The 11,710-nt window shown below is 40.1% G+C and overlaps 1 protein-coding gene across 1 annotated transcript; it reads right to left on the reverse strand.

The window, feature by feature from the left end:
* Positions 1 to 809: 809 nt before the first annotated feature.
* On the reverse strand, positions 810 to 10,304 carry LOC144211953 (unconventional myosin-XVB-like). The gene is made up of 5 exons (XM_077739531.1): positions 10,158 to 10,304; positions 10,030 to 10,087; positions 9,835 to 9,959; positions 1,123 to 1,218; positions 810 to 1,049 (listed from the first exon to the last, which is right to left on the reverse strand). Exons 1-5 carry the CDS (start codon positions 10,158 to 10,160, stop codon positions 810 to 812), a joined length of 522 nt encoding a protein of 173 aa, XP_077595657.1. The 5' UTR covers positions 10,161 to 10,304.
* Between the last annotated feature and the right edge of the window lie 1,406 nt (positions 10,305 to 11,710).

The following is an 11,710-nucleotide window of genomic DNA, read 5'->3' on the forward strand; positions in this document are numbered from 1 at the left end:
ATCTGACAGTATTGAATAGAAAAAAAATCCACACAAAAGCTTTGACGAGTCAATGTGAGAAGGTTAACTCATATCTTGACTTTGACGGCAATAGGCATCCAATCCATTTTCATTGGGCAATTGGCAGTTAAAGAGGCCATTCATGCACTGCACTTGTCAACAATATTTTTCAACCAGAGGTTCCACTTTAAATGGATTGGTCTTCTGGCAACTGCATTTGAACAGCACTTCAGTTTGAGTTAGATTTATTGGATAGAGGGACTATACAAATTAATGAACATATACATGTAAATATGTAGATTATAGCCACAGGTCAATTCACTTTGTGAAATTAATTGCCCACCCTTCGTTGAACTGTCCGTAAACCAAACGTTCGTTCGACGAAACATCCGGGGTCGAAGTGTCCGTCGACTAAATGTCCGGATACCCAACCCGGGAGAAGAAATGTATAAAAATTTAAAACTAAATTGGTTTCTTCGTGCTAATCTGAAATATCTTCATTGGCCTAACAAATTATTGGGGATAGATAAAAAAGAGGAAATTTTAAAGTTTTTCGAAGCAAATTCAACATTGATGAATGCACAGTGGATTCTGTACGATTGTCAAATTGTTCATATCATACAAAACCTTTGATAAAACTTTACATATAAAGCTTTTTCGAAAAAATAACATCAGTTCACAAAGTTGAATAAAACAGGAAAAATGAAAGATTGCATTTTTTTCCATGCATTAAATAAACCAATTGTTGAAGTATTAAAATTGCATATATAAAACTATTATCAAATTAAAGCCAACAAAAAAAATGCCACCTACTTTAACAAGGGTTTTTCTAATAATGGTGATGGAGTGAAGGCACTGAGGCAGCAGGCCAACAGCAACCAGCCTTGCAAACTGTGCTGCTCTTCACAACGGTCCCATGTGTGGAAAGCCAACTGGACCAGAATCTCATCCCTCAAGGAAGGTCGGTTCTGACCTTTCTCAATAATGAAATTTCCCAAAATCTGTTCCTGTAGGACGCTGAGGTCTGACTCACCTGTGAACCGCAGTATCTGAGGAGAAAGAGCATTGAAAATGGTGAATAATAAGAATTACAAACATAATATGTTTTGCTCTTTCTAATACCAGTTTATAAATTTCCAGTGCAATGCGGGCATCATCTGGTTCAAGAGGAGTAAGTGCTATTTGGAGTGGAGTTCCCTTAGGTTGGCACCATGTATCCTGTGGATGTAAATATTTTAATTAGTTTTATGAAACTTAAGAAGAAAATTAATTTACAAATAAAAATCACACATGCTGGACAGTCTTCCCCCGGGCTGTCTAGTGCGAGGTACTCTGGGAGTATGGCGTTCCGGAACCCCCATTAAGTAGGTTCTTAATCTTTTGGCTTTATCTGGCCGTTATCTCCAACTCTCACTGGAACGATTTGCAACCAAGTGTAATGCAGTCGGGATAAGAATCAGCACATCCTAATCTGAGACCATGGTCCTCAGTCGGGTAAAGGTGGCATGTTGTCTCTGTGTCAGGGATCAGGTCCTTCCCCAGAAGGAGTTTACATATCTTGAGGTCATTCACGAATGAGAGAAAAATGGACCGGGAGTCAACAGGCGGGGCGGTGTCTGCAGTGATGCGGACTCTGCATCGCTCCGTCGTGGTGGAGAAAAAGCTGAGCCACAAGGCGAGGCTCTTTCTTTACCGACCAATCTACGTTCCCACCTTGATCTATTGTCACGAGCCGTGGGTCATGATCGAAAGAATGAGATCTCGGATACAAGCTGCTGAAATTAGTTTCCGCAGCAAGATGTCTGGACTTTCCCTTAGAGATAAACTGAGAAGCTCAGTCATCTGGGAAGGGCCCGGAGCAGAGCCGCTGCTCCTCCGGATCGATAGGAGCCAGATAAGTTGGGTCGGGCATCTGATTAGGATGCCCCCTGGACGCCTCCCTTTGGAGGTGTTCTGGGCACGTCCCACCGGGAGGAGGCCAAGGGGCCGATCTCGGACACGCTACAGAGAGTATGTCTCCCAGCTGGCGTGGACTGCCTTGGGATACTCTCTGAAGAGCTAGATGAGGTGGCTTGGGAGAGGAAAGTCTGGGCTTCCCTGCTGAAGCTGCTGCCCCCACGACCCGACTTTGGATAAGCAGAACAAAATGAGATAAGATGAGGTGATACATGCTGGACAAGAATCTTCACTATTATGCTTCAAAATCCTTAAAGATGATTCATGCAATGATTTATTTTTAGTGCTTCCTACTTGTGTTGTACTAGACCACACAATCTGTGTCGTACAGTGTTTGTGGAATATTAGTGACACAAAGATTTAATGTATTTTATGTTGAATGTATAAATATTAAATGTATTTTGTAGCTTTTTCTAAATAAAAATAAGTTGAAGTTCTGGTCTTAACAGAAAATCTTCCATCCGCCCTCCAATTCTGAGAAATGAACCAGACATTTAGAGGAGACCAAGTCCAGGACATGGACCCCGAGGGGGCATGCAAAAGGACTAGATTGTCCCCATAGGTGTCCTCGAAGGCATCTCGAGGTGCTGGATAGGGCATCACATCTGATCTAACTTGCCAACCTGGATTCACCAGCATGCTTGGTGGTGTTGGACCATTTCTGGTCTTTATCTCTGTTTATATCAATTATGCGTGCATCATCATTATTTATCATACATTTGCTTTGTAATTGTAGAACGTTTGCTTTAGATTAAGAGTCACCTTAATTTTATTTCTTGTCACCATTGAAGGACGTTTTGTTCATCCATATCCTAAATAAGATATGCCAAAGCATCATGCAGTGGTTGAGCATTCTTGTTTTTATTTTTTTTTGTTTTTTTTACTTATACTACTAGTGATGAGATTGTGAATGTGTTTTGCATACAGATTCAGATGTCCCAATCGTTTTATCTACACTTTCCTTTAGAGTTGCGACGTCCATGTAAACAGAGCCTCTGAATGCAACAAAAGTGGACTAAAGGAGACAAAACTTTAGAACGTCGTTTGAGAATAGTGATAAGCAGTTTTCAGTGTATTCCTTGCAAATGAAAAGCGTTCTCGTAAGTCTGCATGCTTTTATGGGTGTCGAAACGGCAAACCTGACATTTAAATGGTCCTTCGAGCTACGAAGTTCAATATACCTGATGGACCACCTGACGGGGAGTCGACATCTAGACAAAATCGTTGCCACGGCACCTCAGCGCTTTATGTGGAAGTGGGCTTTGGCTCTCAACAAACTAAAGGATTGAAGATATCTCTGGTGATCAAATATTTTTAAAAGGGTTATGAACGTGTGAGTTCGCATTAAGGTGAGTGTGACAGTCGCGTCAAGGGGAGTGTGACTGTAAATATCCTGACAATACTTGTCTCTATCAGGTACAAGAGATACAGTAGGCTATAAAACTATAAAAGGGCAAGGATGTCCAGTACGTAAGTATTCAAAGTTTGAAAAGCGTGACTGTGAAATGGGTGGTGGACAAATCTCATTGAACAGGAGATTTGTAGGTAACCAATGCACATCAAAAATAGATTCATCTCGATTATGATTAACTAATATCACTTTGGTGGCCAGTCTAACACACATAAGGAAAACAAAAGCTTCCAGATTAAAATTAATGCAGTGATTGCATTTTTTCACCTTCTCTAAGTGTGCAAAGACAATCTTTTATTTGCTAAACACACATTTTTAAAAAAAATAGCGCAACGACGGTCTTCTTGTTCTAAACAGGCAGGGGGAACGGTGAAGCCAGCCCCCCCCTGCATGTAAGAAATAGGGTAACATCGGTAATTGGCTGGACCCACCTATGAGCATTAAATTCAGCTTGTGTTTGAATTCAGTCAAAAAAGTCATTTTGAGAACGAACTAATTAATTATATGCGATGATGATTGAATATTAGAAAGATGATTAAAAGGGTCTTAAAGGCCATGGCCACAGTCTTCACCAGATGTCGGCTCAGCGTCTGGGTGCTTCAGCATACTGACAACCAAGCTCGAAATTCCAATAAATACAATAAATGTTAGGTGTGTTAATCTCCTTTTGAGACCCGCTTTATCCTCATTAGGGTCGCAGGGGGTGCTGGAGACTATCCCAAATGACTCTGGGCCAGAGGCTGTAATTCACCATCCACTAACAGAGTAACAAATAACTACAGTGGTAACTCGAGATATGAGCTTAATGCGTTCTGGGACTGAGCTCGTATGTCGATATTCTCAATATACCGTATTTTCACAAATATAAGGCGCACATAAATGTCTTAAATTTTCTCCAAAATAGACAGGGCGACAGGTAAATCTCATCACGGCTGACTGTGTGCTTCCTCTGATCCGAAGTTATTGAATGTTTATGGATTAGATCCCACACAACCAAACTTAGTTTTGCTTCCGTTGCTGTTAGGCTAATCATTATTATAAATTTGCCTGAAAGATAATCATTATATATGTGAATGCAATGAAGTTTATTGACAATAAGCTCTTGGGAACTGTGGATTTGTTTTGGGAAGTGTTGCTTCTCAGGATGGTCCATATCAAAACCCTCTTGGGAAGATTCGACAGAACTACAATAGTTTTGAAAACTCTAAACAACTCTAAATAATGTTTAGACTTCTGTAATGCATGTTGTTTAAATCCTATGAATATTAGCAAAAGAGACATCGGGGTCTTCAGAATCTTCTGACCGGAGGCGCGTGTGGATCAATGCTCTTCTTGCAAGAATAAAAGGATAGGATTTCAGATGCCTCCTTTATTGAAAGGTGAATTTCGGAATACTTATTGGTGTACCTATCAGTTGCCTTTTAAAAACGTGTTTTGAGGGTGCGGGTGTAGCATGCATTTTGTGCATGTAGCACCAAATCAGTGTCTTTGCCGTTGCAGTATATTGATACTATTAGTGCAAAGTTATCACAGCCGTCAACCTGGGTGTATTGACAAAAGGAATATATATCCCAGCAGTCACTGCGCACTGGAAATAGCGTCTGGGGCTGCTTCCGCAGACAGCGCTATTACGGTTCGCTATTCATCCATAATTAATATATATGCCATGCCTGGCTGCGTCTAAAAGAACGGTGCGTCATTTGTGTGTGTAAAAACCAGAAATAGCACTCGTTATTGACACTGCGGCTAAAAATACGATGCGCCGAATAGTCGTGAAAATACGGTAACTCAGACAAACTTTTCCCATAGAAATGAACTGAAAACAAATTAATTTGTTCCAACCCGCTGAAAAAACACCCAAAGGATCTTGCATTGGAAAAACATTTTTATTTGTTCTATTTCGCCATCTATTAACAAAGTAACAAATAACTAGTTTTTTCATTACTAAATTGTGATTAATAGTACTAAAATTATACAGATTTCGCAGTAAAGAGAGACGGACGGAGAGAGGGGGGGGCTTTTTGCATGGCAATGTGCTCGTAACAGCATAAACAAATTTGGATAACGATGCAGACAAATAAATGTAATCTAACCTTGCAGTAAACGTAATTCTAATTTATTTTTAAATTTTGATACCTTTCTTCTCCCGGCCGGGTTGGCTCTATTTGCCCCGCCCGTCTCCACTCTTAGTCTTGGATGCAACGTAGATGTTTGCTTTTGTATTCCCTTCAAAATATTCCCAAAATGATGCACACATGTATCCTCACAATAGAATAACGCACGACGACTTGCCAACGAGAAGTAGAAAATACGCCATTCGCACTGACGAACGGGGTAAAAAAAACACTGAAAAATCCAACGCTCCACCCAGTGCTCGCAGAGACATTACACAAAGGAGTCACAACCAAAGACATGACACGAGGGAGTTGCGGGGAGAGAGAGCTTCTGGTGGAGCAATGGGGCGTGTGTGCAATGTCTGGAGATCAATGTTACACCTTTATTCCTAACGACTGGTCACCCAATGGGTCTCTAACCAGAGCCAATGAAGGCCTGCAGAACCTGAACCAGAATATGAAAATATGTAGAGGCATTCTGGAGTGGAAATGTTCGCCTGCACAGACTGCTACTACTACTTTGACATTGTGTGGATGTTCTTATCCCCTGCCTGCAGACTTTGTTAAATTGACTTAAAAATTGCGCCTACAAATTCCTTATTGCAAGAATTGTATCCACTCATTACACAGCCTACTGGTGAGAACATTGATGACTCGTGCATACGATCCACATGAAAGTGAATTGGGCGAGATTGATTTTGTTCTTCCTTTTCCAGACCTGACCTGCATGTAAGGGGATTTGGGTAAAAAACAGACACGCAGATGATTAAAAACAAGCCTAACTGACTAATCCGGGGCCTTTGCGCCTTCCAGCTCGCCAGTGGCTTCTGTTGAGAGGGGGGGAGAAAGCCGCCTACATCAAATATCAGCGGACATTTCTAAATATTGACATTGATTTTCTTTGTCCTAACTTGCTGGAATTATATAAAATGTGTATTGCCATTGTAGGATTTACCACAATTAGAGGTTAGTGCAACCTTCTCTTGGGCACATCTACAATGCAAATGATGAACGCTTCCTGTTACTTCTCGTCGCAAAAAAATCTATTTTAAAAAAAACTGGGACCCAAATTCAAAAATCGAGCACAGTAACATCCCAGAGCCGTACATTTTCGATTGTTAAAAACCACATTCAAATCGAATGTACGGTGTTGTTTCTATTTTGTCCAATGTTAACGGACAAACACTAACGCATACACACATTGTCAGAAATAATCGGTTTTTTTTAAACTGGGGCCCAATTTCAAAAATCGAACATGATAACACCGAAAAGCCGTATATTTGAAATTGTTGGTTCAGAACCGCATTCAAATCAGACGTACGATGTTGTCAGCCACCTCGAGTTTAAGTTCATGTCAATGTTAATGAACAATGTTTCATTGCTTTGATGAAATTAAAGATATGCAATAAGGAAATCCAATTTTTTATGTTATTTTTACGTATTTTGAGAATTCGATAAAACCAAAACAAAATGGAACATGCATAACATGCCCCATTGGAATCTGTGAAATAAAAATTCCACTATCTCCCGAGTTGCAACACAACTTGCAGTAGTAATGGAGTTTGCGCTCATTCTGCTCTCCTCTAAATTCTCCAGAAGTAAACCAATTGCCCTTTTTCTCAAACAGGTCCTCGGGTGCAAGTGTAACCTGAACATTTTTTCCACAACACTTTTTGTTATTCAACAACTTCTCACTGGAAAGTGAACATTCAGGCAATCCTTCCGCATTGGTAGTGACTGCAAATGATTCAGTTCAAGAAACGTTGAATGCCCTGTTTTTTTCAATACTTTTTTTCTCTTTTCCCCTGGGATCATCACACAGTCACCTGTTTGTTTACAACAGCGACCTGCGTAGCATCCCGCCCTGATAATAGAAACGTGCAGTAGGCTATTACGCAAATCTGTGTTGACAGAAATGTTGAAATTAAAATTTTATCCTATACCTGTACCTTTTAGAGTATTGAAAAACATCAAGAATGTTTGTCCTTCTACAACAGGGGTGGCCAACCCGTCAGAGACCAAGAGCCACATTTTTTACTGTGTTACCGCAAAGAGCCACATTTTTTACTGTGTTACCGCAAAGAGCCACATCACACACATACCTTTGCTCAGCCAGATTTATTGTAAATGTCACACACCAGCATAGTAATGAAATAAATTGACTCCTACAGTACTAACAGCACAGGCCAGTCATTATCAACAATGAACATTGTGTGCACTGTCTCACACAGACAAACTCTCAGTTCAACCAAGTCCATAAACAAAAATATAATAATTTACAATAGTGTTTTTTCTTTTACTATGCATGTTACTTAGTGGGACTTCTGTCATAAAATCAGAGCCTATTTTTGCGCAACATTCGCTCCTTGTGAGCTGTCATTTATTATGAATGGCTTTTATAGCGCGCCCACCACGTGGGTGTACACCTCGCTCTCCTATTGGCTGCTCCCGGGTGAGCACTCTCGCCTTGGTTTGCCTCGCAGGGGGTGTGGCTTTTTCAGCCGACGCTCGATCCTTGGGATACTTTTTGTATGCGCGACGCTGTTCATTGTTGCTTCTGGTTCACGGGAGCTCTCCCACTCTGTTAAAAACGTTTACTCAAATGACCTTGCTCCTACTGGGAAACTTTGAGGTATTTTCATCCCAAGCACATGCGCATTGGACGAAAATACCGTATTGAACTCAAGCGAAGCGCACACGCAAATAAAAATAAAACACAAATACAAACTATGATATGGACGTAAGAGCCGCATGAAACCGGGCAAAGAGCCGCATGCGGCTCGCGAGCCGCGGGTTGGCCACCCCTGTTCTACAACAACCATATTAAAAGAACGAATATATTTCTCCCCAATTTTCATAATTTTTGAAAAAGCTCCAGGAAGCAACCAAGGCAGTGCTAAAAAAACACATCCGGCTCTTTAACCGATGGCCATCAACCCGTGGTTTCTCCCAATCAACTATGGTTGGGTATTTTTAATAACGGCCATTTTTAAAAAAAGGCCGCCATTGCCTGAGGTGAGATCTCACAAATGTTTCGAGCCCTGGCAGTAAAATATGGAAAAAGGATGCAAAATACTGCTCATGCTTAAAGTAGAAAAGTAAAAGGATGGAGTGATCATTTTTAAGAAAGAGGTCGCTCTGGTTTTCTTTTTCCTCTTCTACTATTTTCGATCCATTTGGTCAATATGCGCATGTCAAAGTAATTTGTTTCAACCATTAGTTTGATACCTGAGTGCATCTGGTCATGATTTCAATCTTAATGCTGATCAGAATAAGTACACTTTATCCATGTCAATGTAGTCATTGTATTAGAATTCCACAGTGACGGGCCGTCAGGGCCTTCAAGGCCATCTCTGCTGGCCTAAGAAATATCTGAATCATATATTATATTTTGTCCTTCAATACTTATTAAATAATTCATAAATGTCTGTTAGCTTCCTTTCATTGCTTTTACCCCTGGTTGCATTGCTTCCCGATGTGTTTTCATATTGAAGCATTTAACCAATCAAATTTCAGCCATTGTTTGTTGCCAGGGTCAGAAATCTGCCTCAAGGCCTTCACAATCAGTTATGCGGGCTCTGCTGCAATAAACAAGCGTTAATAAGACTGTTGTTTTTACCACTCAGATTTCGAATTGTCAACACCACAATGCCTTGTCGCAAGCGTAGGGATACGTCATTGTCTTCTTATTGGCGTAGGTATACGTCATCGCTTTCAACAAATTTGATTGGCTGGTGAAAGAGTAGGTGGGCCAAAGCTACCAAACTGTATCTGGAGCGAGCTGCACAAGCAAATATATTATTGTGTTGATTTAAAGCCAATTTCTAGATGGACTTCAGAAAAAAAGCTGCACATCATTAAGAAAGGTCAGACAACTCCAAAGCAAGCAAATCTGGCAACAAATATTTTCCGCACTAAATCGAATAAAAACGTATGCCAGAAATATAACAGGACAGGCTCGACTTTCACCATTAGCTTCGATGGCGATAGAAAAGAAGGAAGAAAGAAAGGAGGATGGATATCGTGTACAGTTTAAAAGGATTTTTGGTGAGTAAAATATGGCTGGATTCCTAAATAATATTTTAATTGTATGAAGTTATTATTGATTATTTTTATGTGTAACAGCTGTAGATGCAGTAGAGGATTTATAGCCATAAAATAGTTTTTGCAGGTTGGATTGAAGGCGTCGCTAGAAAATGCACGGACCGCCGCTGGAATTCCATATACCAAAAGCAAAATGCACAGAAGTCTCTGACGTCATAGTGTGATTAAACTGTAATGGGCTCCTCAATTCATGAAAATTATTCAAAGTCAGATGTAGTTTGCATGCGTATCTGTTTTAAAGTTACCGACCTTCAGCATTGACTGGACATAATGAGAGAATGGGTAGCTGTCTATATCTTGAGGCAGGTTGAGGATATGTGTTGCCTGTACTTGCGGAGGTTCACTCTCCTTCACTATAGATACATATTGATGCCCTGTTTAAAAGAGAAAAATAATTACAGTTATTAAGAAACTGTTTTCTATATTCTTTTTCTTTAAAATTACCTGTTGCCGTACGAAACCTTGCTGAGAGCTCGGCAGGGATCTCCAACATGCCCACATCCTATCAGGAAATGAGTATGGAGAGTATGGTGATGCTTCTTTTTTATATATCCAATGTTTTTTTTCCTTACCATGTTTAAAAGAGTAACGTCTTTTTCCTGCCTTTGCTTCCTTTCTTTCCTGAATTAAAAGGCATACAAGGGCTAAATAAATGTTGATCAGTTCAAAAGCCTACCACTGTTACGTGTATGACAATTGCCTAGTTAACATAAAACTGTCAGAATCTTTTGAGCACAAGATAGTCCAAAGAAAATCTGAGGGATCACCTGTGAGTGGTTTCTTCTGTACTCCCGACACACCCACACACTTGCCCCGCCTTTGCACAACAAGATATAAGAATACAAAGGTCAATAGTCTGGCAGTTTTTGCTTAAAGACACGAGTAGTTTTTTTTTGTTACATAATTACACATTAGTCATGTAATAGTAGTAATTTTCCAGGTGAGATGCAATGGAGGATTAGAAGAATGAAAATTGAGATCGTCATATTCGCTTGGCTTAAATAAAATGAACATGAAAGAGCCTCTGGAAGCTTTTTTTAATGTTCCTCCATTTGATATGTCTCTAACCTGTTAGTCACAACATGTATGTTTAAAATCTTCAAAACAGATAACGATACAGAATGAAAAGTGTTGTAGTGACCCCCTTATTGTAATGTTCTATAGTTCTGTTTTTAAGCAAAATGTACTGCTCACCAGGCAGGCAATGTGAGGATTTTATAACATTATTAATAGGAGTAACAAGTCTGGCCTAGATTTTCCAAGGGTGTTTTCAGAATGAAAAGGCAACATTCTTTACATTTCCCCAAAGCGAAGCAAACAAAAAGAGAAGTCTGACCAAGGCAAAAAGATTTTTTTCACGTCCGACTGAAGTCACCTTTGCCACCACTTCACTGGTTAGTCATTGTCTCTGTTCATGGCAATTATTTTATTTTATGTTCTTGTTAGACCAAGGATAATTTCGTTTTCAGCTCAGGCACATTTAAATATTCAAATTGACAAATAGTTCATATTTTGGATTGGATAACTTTATTCATTCCGTATTCGGGAAATTTCATTGTCACAGTGGCAAGAGGGTGAGAATGCAAATACAGGAAAGGCATTTTAGACATAAATAAATAGAAAGAAACCAAGCCACGTGACGGGTTGGGACGAGTCACAAAGGCCGCAGAACAACAAAGCAAAAAGCACAAAGTACAAATCAAAGCAAAGTAAATGGGATAATTGAGAATCATTAAATCAAATCATTAAGACAAAAAAGCAGCAAAAACACAAAATGAGCAAGAGTGGACGGAGCTACCGCTACCCGCTGCCACTTGAGCGGCGCCATCTTGCTTTTTTGTTGGTTTATTATTGAATTGATTGAGTGAAGTCATTGTATTTGCTGTAACTGAGTAATAATTGTTGATATTAAAGTTATTCATTTTTTTCATTTTCTGTCCTCCTCATCGGGCATCCTGGTGAACGAGTGGTTAAAGCGTCGGCCTCACACTTTTGGGGTCCTGGGTTCAAATCCAGGTCGGTCCGCCTGTGTCGGTTTTTCCATTTTCTCCCCGGGTCTACATAGGTTTTCTCCAGGCACACTTGGTTCCTCCAAAACCAGAGCTCACAAAGAAGAGTCCTTAGC

Source organism: Stigmatopora nigra, chromosome 18, assembly GCF_051989575.1.
Source record: "Stigmatopora nigra isolate UIUO_SnigA chromosome 18, RoL_Snig_1.1, whole genome shotgun sequence".
Lineage (NCBI taxonomy): Eukaryota > Metazoa > Chordata > Actinopteri > Syngnathiformes > Syngnathidae > Stigmatopora > Stigmatopora nigra.